At 39.5% G+C, this 13,268-nt stretch overlaps 2 protein-coding genes across 2 annotated transcripts in view; one reads left to right on the top strand and one right to left on the bottom strand.

Moving 5' to 3' along the window:
- The window catches only part of LOC310997934 (uncharacterized protein), a 266,892-nt gene that overhangs the window by 105,447 nt on the left and 148,177 nt on the right, over nucleotides 1–13,268 (bottom strand). The gene's annotated exons all lie outside the window — the stretch shown is intronic.
- The window catches only part of slc30a6 (solute carrier family 30 member 6), a 71,446-nt gene continuing 68,540 nt past the window's right edge, over nucleotides 10,363–13,268 (top strand). Inside the window, exons 1-3 of the mRNA XM_083987756.1 lie at nucleotides 10,363–10,567; nucleotides 11,831–11,877; nucleotides 13,060–13,146. Coding sequence (XP_083843882.1) covers nucleotides 10,384–10,567; nucleotides 11,831–11,877; nucleotides 13,060–13,146 — 318 coding nt within the window. The 5' untranslated portion in view covers nucleotides 10,363–10,383. The remainder of the gene's footprint in view (nucleotides 10,568–11,830; nucleotides 11,878–13,059; nucleotides 13,147–13,268) is intronic.

Genomic DNA, 13,268 nt, shown 5'->3' on the forward strand with positions numbered 1-13,268 from the left:
TCAGCAAAATTACACTCATTACAGAGCAGTTACAGTTCCTCATGTTGTTTCCATGTGCAGCTCAGACTCAGACATTCACAGCAGCAGCAGCAGTGGTACAGTAGTTGTTGCTGTTGTTGCTACTGACATTTAATTTAATTTAACTCAGTTTATTTGATAGGGACAATGCAGGTTAACATAGTAACACTTCCACTCGTTACAAACAAGTCAATGTGACTGATGTTCTGCAGACAGAGATTATAGCTAATGCTAGTTTCCAACTCCCGTCCCTAGTTAGGCTTTTAGTAGAAAAAAGAAGGTAAGAAGAAAGACATCAAAATTCAACACTATAAAATGTACAATACATCTAAAATCATACCAAGTCATGACACATTAGAAATGCATACAGTTCTGATTTTGTTTCAGCCAGATTTTAACCTTTGTATTAAACATTTCTCAAAAAAAGAAGAGGAAACAAAAGACGGAGAGAAATGGGAGCCGACTCCAGAGAGGAGAGAGTTTGAGGTGTGATCCCACTTCCTCTAACAGTCGGGGGGTGAAATAAATAGAAAACTTGACAGAAAACGATGAGAAAAAATGTTCCTGGGAGGATTTTGTGGCCTGTTGTGTTGTTGGACTGTGGCCTGATGTTCTCCTGCAGGGATCAAAGGACTGAAAAAAAAAAAAAAAAACTTAAAGTGGCGACTTCAGTGATTCACACAGGAGGCAGCGTCTGTACATCAGGAGTGAGATTGTTCAGAAAATACTGGATACTCCGTTTCCCATGATGCACCTCGAAATCATCCTCCTCCTAATCAAAACTCTTTTAGAGACTTTTAGAGGTTTCGTCCTTCAGAGGCTGCGTCCTTCAGAGTTGCATCTTTTACGGCGTGTTCACACCGGACACGAGGCGAATTTTTCGCGCGATAAGATCACATACAAAGTCAATGTAGCCTACAGACGCGAATGGACGCAAATTTGTGCCGGCGGCGCGAATGACGCGAATGACGCAGTGCGAATGGCGCAACGCAAATGAAAATATTGAACTCACGCGAAATATTTGCGCGAATGCCGCGAGTAAAAACAAATATTCCAGCGGGCAAACTCGAGTAGAGCGAGGCGAATATTTTACTCGTGCCCGGTGTGAACGCACTGTTGTGTCCTTTAGAGTTCAGAAGCTGCATCCTTTAGAAGTTACGTCCATTATGGCGCTTTTCCACTGGCATGGCATGGCGCGGCTCGCTTATTTTGCTTTTCCACTAGCCCTAGTACCTGGTACCAGGTTCTATTTTTAGTTCCTCCTCTGCCCTGGTTCCTAGCGAGCCGAAGCGATACTATAACGTGACGTCAGCCGACTGCCTTCTGCTGATTGGACAGAGCGTCGTCACTGGAAGAGTGCGAGCGCTACGTCCGACATGAGAAAAACAGAGCGGCAACAGCGGCCGCTGATCTGTATCAAGACTGTTGTTGTTCCTTCACCTGAGTTAAATGTTGCTGTGTGTAAAACCACTGTGGTCTGTTAGCGAGGTGCAGACGAGTGAGTTTGGAGCTGACGAGAGGAGAGAAAAAAGAGAGAGGGACAATGCGGCCTCGTGATCGCCCCCGACCCCTCTGAGGAGGAACTAGAAGAACTCAGCTGTAGTGGAAAAGCACCTTCACCGTGCCGTGCTGTGAAAGTGTAGTGGAAAAGCGCCATTAGAGTTGCATCCTCCAGAGGCTGTGTTCTTTAGAGTTGCATCCTTTAGATGCTGTGTCCTTTAGAGCAAGCATGTCAAACACATTCCACAAACGGCGTGTGGCTGCAGGTTTTTGTTCAATGTGGTCAATGTGACCTCATCAAACATTTTTTTTTAGCAATAACTCAAGACTTCACACAGAAGTTGCGATAAGTCATGTCCCTTTAAGACGAACATTTCTTAGGAGGTTCAGCCGTCAGTTTAGCTGCAGCTTGTCATTAGGTCGGACGATGTGGTTTCAGTTTGTCTGAGAGGATTTATGTCATATTCCTTCTTCTCTGCCTTGGTGCGATTATGAAGAAAGTGAACTTCTCCTGAACTGTGGAAACGTCAGTGTAGCATTACCAGATAATCACCAGTTCCTAGAGATTCTCTCGTGTCGACGGTCACTTCTCTTACAAAACCACTTCATTCTTTACTCCTCTGCCGTCCTCTAAGTGTAGGGGGGGAAAGGATTTAAACCCCCAAACACCACAATGCAAAAACTCAAAATCTTTCCAAGGATATTTGTCTTATTTCTTGTCAAAATGTCTAATTTCTAGTCAAAACTCATTTCTTTCCCCTTAAAATAAGACTCATCACCTAAAAATTAACTTGTCTTTAGATAATTCTCACTTGTTTGAAACTAATTTTCACGTGAAATAAGTAGAAAAATCTGCCAGTGAAAGCAGGTTCTTTGTGCTTGTAATAAGAAAGAAAAACTTGCTCCACTATCAGATTTTTCTACTTATTTCAAGTGAAAATCTTCTTGAAAGAAGTGAAAAGTGTCTAAAAACAAGCTACTTTTTAATGTGATGAATCTTATTTTAAGTATAATGAGATTTGTTTTGACTAGAAATAAGACAAATATTCTTGGAAAGATATTTGAGCTTTTGCAGTGCAGAGTCCCACGACGTGGATGTTGATTGATGTTGCTGCTCCTCTAGACTCAGGGAAAAGTACAACGATGGAGGAACGCTGTTTTCCAAAGACACATCCACATCATGAGGAGGAACAGACTCAGCAAAGAGGCCATCTGAAAATGGACATGCTGATGGTTGTGCCCACAGAGTTTAAACTAAACAGGAAATATCTGTCGCTGTAGATAAAACACACACTTATCTCACTGAAAACATAAAACTGGGTTCAATGTTAAACTGTAGCGAGATAAAGAGAAGACGTTTATGTTGGTTTTATCTTTTTCTGAGAGTGTGTTTGCTTTCTAAAGATCTATAATATGAATTTCTGCACTTTATTAAATAATTAATATTCAACATTTCAAACATTAAGGCTATTTTGTCTTTTGCTTATTTGTCTGTTTTGTTCTGTGATTCATTGAGGAGCAGAAAACTACGGTGGCTCTGAGGGCTCAAATCACTGCAAACTTTAAAGGGATACGCCAACATTTTTCCCCCCGTGTCTTGCTTCACTCCCGAGTCCATGACCAGCAGATAGACACCATCCTTTCGACTGTGCGTGCAGTAACAAGGGAGATAGAGCCGTATCGCCCATAATTAGCTTAGCTAAAACACTGGAAGTGTATGGGTAGTGTTAGCCTGCCTCCACCTAAAGTCGCTAATTAGCTTAGCTCAAACACTGGAAGTGTATGGGTAGTGTTAGCCTGCAGTCAGAAGCTGATTTCATTTTAGCTCTAAACTCTGTAAATATATCACTTTATCAACATTTCAAACATTTTTAGGCGAGAAAGTAGCCGTTTAGATCAGCAGTGTGTCGTTAATTTGTCTAAATACCAGCTGTTTACAGTTTTGTTCCGACGAATTCGGCACTACTCAAGCTAGCCGTTGTGACCAACGCACTTCCGGTTACTTTCACAAAATAAAACACCTGTTGCCCTTTACATACAGAAAACCATGACGATAGAATTAGTGCTTTTACTTTGAAACAGGAAGCTAACCTACCCTCGATGTAGCTAGCTTGAACCAAAATAAAGCGTCTTTGCTTGAACCCTCCGTTTTGACCGATCTCGTCCCGTTACCGGCATTTGACAGCTCAAGATGCCTTACCGGAGAGTTTTGTCAGCTCTGAGACGAAGATTGGCCCGCCGGTTTCCGTTTAGAGTTGCTGAAGAGTTTCTCTGATGACTTTAGGTGGAGGCAGGCTAACACTACCCATACACTTCCAGCGTTTGAGCTAAGCTAATTAGCGACTTTAGGTGGAGGCAGGCTAACACTACCCATACACTTCCAGTGTTTGAGCTAAGCTAATTAGCGACTTTAGGTAGGAGGCAGGCTAACACTACCTATACACTTCCAGCGTTTGAGCTAAGATAATTACGGGCGATACGGCTCTATCTCCCTTGTCACTGCACGCACAGTCGAAAGGATGGTGTCTATCTGCTGGTCATGGACTCGGGAGTGAGGCAAGACACAAAAGAAAAAGTTGGCGTATCCCTTTAAATAAAACAAACGTGCTACAAAAAAAAAAAAATTGTGCTGGGGACACAATAAAGGGAAGTTCACAATCACATGTTCCATATGTTATTGATCATATGGACTGTTAGCTTAGCATTAGCCTAGTATTTGGCCTTTAGTCTCGTTTTATTGCGTCCCCAGAAACACTTGTGTTGTGTGTTTTCTAAAGTTGCAGTGATTTGACCCCTCGGGGCCACCGTAGAAAAACACATCCAGTCGAACTCCAACATGAAGAATCAGTGTGGCTGTATAGGACAAAAGGTTTTTGTGTGTTTGGAAGTTACAGCAACTCTGCCTGAAGTTTCCATCACACATGTTTCACCTTAGTGAGGAGTTATGGAGTGAGTGGAGTTTTTTTTTGTTCTGTTTTTTTTTTTTTACTGGTTTCAGTCCTTCAACAAACTAAATCCTTCATGAGAGCTGAAGCTCTGAAGAGATTTTAAAAAGGATAAAAATCTGTGTCAACATGTTTCCCTGAATATAAAACTGTGATTTTGTGAGTTTGTGCCTTCAGATCAGATTATTCTGCCAGTAGAATAAAGCCACATGACGTTTGCTTCTCTTTCGATGGTCTGGTATTGATTAAGTGTTACATAACACTGGCCTCATCCTGTGACACTTGAATTTTTTATTAAAAACAAATGACAACAGTGGTTCCAGAGTCAGACTCAGTGTTTCTTCTCATCTGACTGAAACTAAATGTGTAGAAAGGTGTTAACATGTTTAATGAAGGTGATAAAAAGTATTAATGCTGCTGTTATAGCCTACTCCACAGACGGGAACATTTAAAACTCTATATGTAGAAAACAAACAAATAAAAAAGACTGAACTCCCAAACTCTGGAACATTTAACCTGCCAAGATCAAGTCTGTTGATTCAGTTACTGCTTTTTAATCACATTTAAACACGTTATTTTCCACTGTAAAGTTTGAATTTTAATTTAGATTATATTGTTGTGGCCGTTTTTACAGTTTGTTCTGATGTTTTTGTGAAACCCTTTGTAACCTTGTTAAGCAAAGTGCAGTTTAAATAGAGATTATCATTATTTTGAATATAGATTACCGTTGTTTTCCAAAGAATGATTTACACTATATCACTATTAAATGATGCAAAAGTTGATTTCCTTTGTCACTTTTTGTTGTGGATGTTTGAAACGTGTTAGTTTGAGTCCAAACCAAGTTTAAGAGAAGAGTTGCATAAAAAAAAAGTCATATCTCAGGATTAAAAGATTGATGAACAGGAGGGATTATTATGGGTTTGAGTGGGAGCTCCAAGACGAGACGTTAAAACTCTCCTGTGATACTGTAAATCTGAACGTTTCTACTGTAGCGCAGCAGCAGCACGACTCCATCTGGAAACGATCAGACGGATGAAAACAGTTGAGTTGAGTCTGGACGGCGAGCCGACACAGCGAGCTGCAGTAAATCATCTCTGTGTTTACAGGCCGAGCGCTGCAGCTGACATGTTATCATCAGACCCATCTACCACTACACGGGCTGTGGGTCATCAGCGTTGTGAGTGTTTTAAAGGGATACGGCAACATTTTTTTTCCGTGTCTTGCCTCACTCCCGAGTCCATGACCAGCAGATAGACACCATCCTTTCAACTGTGCGTGCAGTAACCATGGAGATAGAGCCGTATCACCCGTAATTAGCTTAGCTCAAACACTGGAAGTGTATAGGTAGTGTTAGCCTGCCTCCTACCCGAGCTGAAATCAGCAGTCAGAAGCTGATTTCATTTTAGCTCTAAACTCTGTAAATATATCACTTTATCCACATTTTAAACATGTTTAGGCGAGAAAGTAGCCGTTTAGATCAGCAGTGTGTCGTTAATTTGTCTAAATACCAGCTGTTTACAATTTTGTTGGGACGAATTCGGCGCTACTCAAGCTAGCCGTTGTGACCAACGCACGTCCGGTTACTTTCACAAAATAAAACACCCGTTGCCCTTTACATAAAGAAAACCATGAGGATAGAATTTGTGATTTTACTTTGAAACAGGAAGCTAACCTACCCTCGATGTAGCTAGCTTGAACCAAAATAAACCGTCTTTGCTTGAACCCTCCGTTTTGACCGATCTCGTCCCGTTAGCGGCATTTGACCGCTCAAGATGCCTTACCGGAGAGTTTTGTCAGCTCTGAGACGAAGATCGGCCCGCCGGTTTCCGTTTAGAGTTGCTGAAGAGTTTCTCTGATGACTTTAGGTGGAGGCAGGCTAACACTACCTATACACTTCCAGTGTTTGAGCTAAGCTAATTAGCGACTTTAGGTGGAGGCAGGCTAACACTACCCATACACTTCCAGTGTTTGAGCTAAGCTAATTAGTGACTTTAGGTGGAGGCAGGCTAACACTACCCATACACTTCCAGTGTTTGAGCTAAGCTAATTACGGGCGATACGGCTCTATCTCCCTTGTTACTGCACGCACAGTGGAAAGGATGGTGTCTATCTGCTGGTCATGGACTCGGGAGTGAGGCAAGACACGTAAAAAAAATTTTTTTTTTGGCGTATCCCTTTAAACGTTGGAGCTTTTATCTGAGGGTTTGTGAACGTGGCAGGAAACAGGAACAGATCCAGAGGACGTAAAAGGCCGGAGAGTAAAAAAAACCAAACATCTGAAAACTTTCCCCACAAAGTAGAAAATACATAAAAAATAATAACTAACCATTACATTCTTTCTTCAAATGTGTTTTTCTATCACTCACTCCAATTTAAAGCTCGTATTTCTGTGTTTCTGCTGCTCTCTGTCCTCAGATATCCCCCTCGCTCTCCTTCACTCATTCATTCATTCATTCATTCTCTCTCTCTCTCTCTGTCTTTATATACATTTCAGTGTCGGTTGCCCGGGGGCCCCACACGGTCACTTGAGAAACCGTTGCAAACAAAAATCTCCATTCACCACAGCACAAATGAGCAACCAACCACGTATGTATTCAACACACACACACACACACACACACACACACACACAGTCCTACGGGGCCTCAGACATAATACACACATTTCCACGCTTCAATCTGTCACGCTTCCTTTTCTTTCTCTCGTGCCCTTTGATTACATGAATCATTTTTGAAGCCCTGCTGACTTCTCCTGCCGACCATCTCAACATGCTTCTCCATATTTAGACTCTTGTTACCCATCATGCCATGCAGCATCGTCAGGAAGGCCTCTGATTGGTCCTCGGTTCGGCCCTGCAGCAGCAGAGGGACCAGTCTGGGATGTGAAGAAGAAACCGGTGCAAGTTCTCCATCGAAAAAGTGACAGGACAAATATTTACAAAGTGACATCGACGTCGACAGACTCACAAAGACGAACCATGATGGGTTTGATAAAACCTGCACTGCAAAAACTCAAATATCTTACCAAGAATATGTCTCTTATTTCTAGTCAAAATGTAATTTCTAGTCAAAACAAATCTCTAAAAAGTAGCTTGTTTTTAGACACTTTTCACTTCTTTCAAGCATATTTCCACTTGAAATAAGTGGAAAAATCTGATAGTGGAGCAAGTTTTTCTTTCTTATTACAAGCACAAAGAACTTGCTTTCACTGGCAGATTTTTCTACTTATTTCACGTGAAAATTAGTTCCAAACAAGTGAGAATGATCTAAAAACAAGTTAAGTTTTAGGTGATGAGTCTTATTTTAAGGGGAAAGAGTTTAGTTTTGACTAGAAATGAGACATTTTGACAAGAAATAAGACAAATATTCTTGGAAAGATTTTGAGTTTTTGCAGTGTGCAGTGCACTTGTTTTGGAGATGCCCAGGTCTGGTCCACCATGTCTGAATGAAACATCCTTTAACCTCAGTAGCACAGTATGACAAGCCATTTTAACATCTAAAAGCCAGAGTGGATGTGTTGCAGATATCTGTAATTCAGTTTTGCAGAGTCAAAAAGAACATTTCAGATCCGCAATACGTTCTTCCTAGGACAAATTACGTCACTTTAACCATTCATGTGTATGGGGTTTGTCATTACAGATATCTACAATTCAGTTGCAGATATCCACTATGTGAATAATGGATATCTGTAACTGAATTACGACTGGTACTAATTCCAGTTTGAGATATCTACAATTTGATTCTGACTAGTCATAATACCAGTTCAATATATTTTTAATTCACCTCAGTTAAAGATATCTACAAGTCCCTTTTCAGATATCTTAAATTAAGTTATGACTAGGCGAAATGAAGTTGTAAATATCTCAAACTGGAATTAGGAATAGTCATAATTCAGTTACAGATATCCGTAATTCACATAGCGGATATCTGCAAATGAATTATAGAATTGTAACCCTATACACATGAATGGTAAAAGTGACGTCATTTGTCCTAGGAAGAACGTAGTTGTGGATCTGAAATGTTCTTCTTGATGAGGCAACTCTGAATTACAGATATCTTGAATGAAAAATCCAACTATTCAAAATGTAATAATTACGACTGGTCAGAAAGACGTTGTTGATATCTACAGTGTTAATTACGGATAGTCAAACTTTGCTTTTAAATGTTAAATCCGCTTGCCATAGCACAGAGATAAGGAGATCTATAGGCCCTTTGGGTCTCTTGTCTCGGCTTGCACCTATTGTTTTTTTAGTCAATGTATTTTAATATGTCCCATTTTTATTATTTATTGGTGCGAATAAATAAACTAAACTAAACTAGAGTGGAGTATAGGCTATAGCACCTGGACGACAGGTGCACAGAGTTACGCAACAGCCTCTCTGTCATTATGATCATTGTGTTTAGTTTAGTGTTGACTCACTGGAAATAGGTCAGATCATCATGACGCTGCAAATTAATAGAAATTGTTACATCACATCTCAAGTTTGAAAAGCTTGGAGATAAATATGAATATCTCTTTGTGTTTGGAGAGCTGATTGTTCTACTGGATCTCACCTGAGAACAACAACGTGAACCACAGTGACCCCTCCTGTAGGTGAAAGGACAACACAGACGAGCAGCAAATTGTCACAACTGAAAAACTTTGTCAATTTACTTGAAAAAATGAGTATGATTAAATATTTAAATGTTTTATTTTACAGCATTTTCAAATATATCAGGCTATTTATGTGTGCAATATACACATGTACAACCTTTTTAAGTAAACTATAATGTAATTTTTTATTGTTAGAAAAAATCTGACAATATTTACATTTTATATTTCTTTTATATTTTTGTAATTGATAAAGATCTGAAAGTCAAAGTTTTGGGTTTATTTGTCTTTACATTGTGATAATGTCGAAATAGTTACTTATAATCTAAAATAATGACTTTGTAATTTTATCACTATTTTGCGTTATAGAAGTTGTTGTTTCGAGAATGATTCTCATTTACACTTATTACATAAAAAAAAAAAATCACATGTTGCAACAAGCTTCCATACTTTTACCATTCTATCTATTTCCCTGGTCTTCCATTGACCAGACTGAAAAACAAAGACCAAGTCGATGGTGTTTATGCTGCATTCGAGACAACTCAGAGTTCGGATTCTCGCAGTTGAAAACTTTCCGACTTAAATAACCAAAAACAAAAAGAAAAAAAAACCCTGCAAGACTATTTTTCAAATAACCACATTGAACATACAAATGTTTACAGTTTTACCGTTTTTTTGTGAAGCAAACAGGAGAGAGTTTTGATGTAGGCTATTGCTCAAACTCAGATTTTAACCGAAAGAAGTTTGTTTTTTGTTTTGTTTGAAAATTTACATTTGTGTATGTAGAATTTAGCAAAAAGTAAGATCAAGTTCATGAGAAAATATGCATCATTGTTCTTCCTCTTAAAATCATGATAACCCAGTGGTTATATAAAGTAAAACCTAATAATATACAAATAGTTAATATCTCTTAAGAGCTTATACGTAAATTTGAGAGATAGATTCAGGTTATACATTACGAAAAGAACAATTCACATCAATTTGATATTTAAACTTGTATGTTAGAATCTATGGATCAACTTGAATGAGATTTACTAGGCTATGTAATGACCAAACTTTTTTTTTTACCAGTTTATGTTAGATGAGGGGGTAGAGACTAGATCAGCTTGAAACAGAAACCAAATTTAGAGTTGGAGCCTTTATGGGTGGAGAAACAGATATTTCCTGGATGAAGCTGGGTTGGATCTGGGGTTGACACTATCAAAGGCAGAGAGCTGTCATTCCGGAGTTCCGAGTTGTCTTGAACGCAGCATCACATCTGCGCCGACGCATGCGCATGTGCGTCTAAATGGAAGCAGAGAGGCTCACGGGAACAGGAAGTCTGTAAAAAATGGCGATGGACGGGATGATGTCCACGTCTTCGGGTCTGTCTTACCACAATGCCGGGGACTTTTACCCGAGAAAGTTCGGCCCTAAGCCGGACGTGGTTCCGTCCGGGGTGACGGAGAGGAAGGTCGGTCCGCTGGACAAACCGGACATGGTGTCGGTGGATGTCCTCAACATCTCCGACTCAGGTTTGTTGTGCTAACGATGCTAACGGCTAATAATAACACGTCGGCGGTGCTGCTCGGTTCATCATCCCGCTGTTCTGTGGCTCAAGTCTGGCTTTTAACAGCAAAATTAACGTTAACTGTTTTTTAACGGTCACTTTATAAACCAGTTTAAACCGGTTTGTGCTCGGTGTGTCCGCGCGGGCCCTGTCAGTTGACGTTAGCGTCAATAATGAATCCTGGCTCATCGTCTAAATCAATCAAAAACATAAAAAAATCTAAATATATAATGAAAGTCTTGAAATATATATATATTTTTTCAGGTTGAATTCTTAGCAGTTACGTTTGTGTTTATATCAAGTGTTTATTTGTTGCATTTAAAGTCAAACCAACAAGCAAACAGTTGTGTGTATCCTGATTGTTTTTATTGACCTGTCAGGACCTTTAACATTCTCATCAGGACCGATCAGGACCTGAAAGGACACCTTACATGTGATTTTAACAAACCTTTAAAAAACAAAGTTATACAGAGCTATGCTAAAGTTTTAGACACCTAATGTAACCGTGGATGCTTTAATGATTATGTCAGTAATATATATAGGCTAGAATATTTCTTATTTTTTAACTAACTTATGGAGTAAAGAAAAAACTATTCACTAGGCTAATACCTGTGAACTCTCTTTCTCTTTAGTTTGATGCAGTTTAAAGATTAAAGTTCTTGAGCTGCTCATTTTTGAAGTAAAGCTTGACTTTTCATTTTCAAAATATAAAATTTGGTCTCCTACGAAACAATCTTGTACCTTTTTTTTTCATCTTTTTGTCCAGGGCGTCTCCGTAGAAAACACATTTTAACTTCATCAGAAAACATAGTTGCTGTGATAACACTTTAGCCATATTGTGATTTTTAATTAGATTTAAAAAAAAAAATTAAGAACACAAATAATTAACTTGATGTGTAGAATGTTACTATTTTTACTTGTTACTAAAATTACCTGCAGGAAATCAACAAAAATAATTCTAAACTTTGGTGATAAACTGGAGCCACCGATGTCTGTCCATCATCATTTTGCTTTTGGACATTTACGTATAGTTTTTCACAGTAGCGTCCATGAACATTGACATTTTCGTCATGTTTACATGTAGAAATCACCTTTAAAGCTGAACTTGACTGAACTCTCTCACTCTGTCCTCCATGTAAATCAAAGAGTTTTATTATTGCTCATCGTTATCTGCACTAAAAACAAGAGACATGTTGAACTTGACACTGATGATCTGTGTTCTCCTCAGATGCCCCTCTGCACAGGAAGAAGCTGGAGCACGACACCTACGTCCTGGTGAGTTCAGTTTAGATTCATCCATCACATTATCTGTTATCTGAATGTCTGTTATCTCATGCACTGCTCACACACACAGTTACAAGTTTTAGTTAAGAGGAATTAAACCTTGTGTGTCATCTACTTGATTAGAAAACTTAAGGTGTTTTGTGCAACAGGCGTCAGTCAGAGTTTTATTATATAAATCAACCAGACACTCCGGTTTACTCACACACCCAGTGGATATCTGATCGAAACAGATTAATTACCGGCTATTTTATCAATCAGTTTAATGTCAAACTCGTCTTTCAAAGCAAATATTTAATGCTTGTGTGTTTTCAAATTGAAGATTTAAAGGATTATTAAAGATGTAGTGGGTGATGGTTATGAGCTGCACTGCTGGTCCAGTCTGGTTTGGTCTGTTCAAGTCTAGTTTGGTCTGGTCTGATCCAGTCTGATCTGGTCCGGTTATAGAAGAACAAACTTACAGCAGCTTCTCAAAGTGACTGTGGGTCCAAACGGGTCGACGTCTCTACAGGTCACATGGTTGAGAAAGTTTCTTCTGGCTGGTTGAAGCATCTTTAAATCAACCATCTGCAGATGTTTGTGTTATATGAGCAACTCTGGTGCAGTTAAATAAAGAAACCAGGATAAAACCAAACCGGGCCTATCATACAGTATGTTGAGTTAGTTGTTTAGTTTATTGATGAAGTGACGGTGAGAACGTTCAGTTTCCTGTTCTGACCACGGTGAAGCTGAACATCATTCTTCTCTTCTATAATCCTGCTTCCAGCCTGTGATGAAGTTACTGAAGTCTGGAGTTACTCTGACGTCTTTCTGGCTGCGTGAGAACAACATGTACATGAGAAAACATGACTTTGGGTTATTTTAAGTGAGGTTTTTGACCATTTTTGGTTTAATTATGACAGGAAAGTTAAAACCTGCAGGTGTGTCGTCTTAGTTTCACTTTTTATTCACTGTTCAGGTGAAGTCGGTGTAGCACACTAACTCACCACACGGTGGCGCTGCAGCTCAAGCTTTACTTCCTGCTCTGCTGCTCAATCACAGACTGAGTAGAGTGTTAAACATCATTCCTGACATTAAACAGAGCAGTTTTTATTAGATCTGTTCAGTTTATTAGTTTCAATTATAATAATTATAATAATAATAGTTATTAATCAGATGTTTGTGTTTAATCTGCAGGGCACCATTCATCCGTTCAGGAAGACGCACAGATCCATCTGTGGGAAACTCCAGCAGGAATTCAGACTGGTGGCCTCAGATAGACGGGTAAGAGCGTGTGTGTGTGTGTGTGTGTATGTAAGTGTGTGTGTGTGTGTGTGTTTCTGGGCTCCGTGCTGTTGATTATCAGTCAGTCGGTCGGTGGTAAACGTCTGTGGCTCAGCCCTGCT

The sequence above is a fragment of the Trachurus trachurus genome (assembly GCF_905171665.1).
Source record: "Trachurus trachurus genome assembly, chromosome: 15".
Taxonomy (NCBI): Eukaryota; Metazoa; Chordata; class Actinopteri; order Carangiformes; family Carangidae; genus Trachurus; species Trachurus trachurus.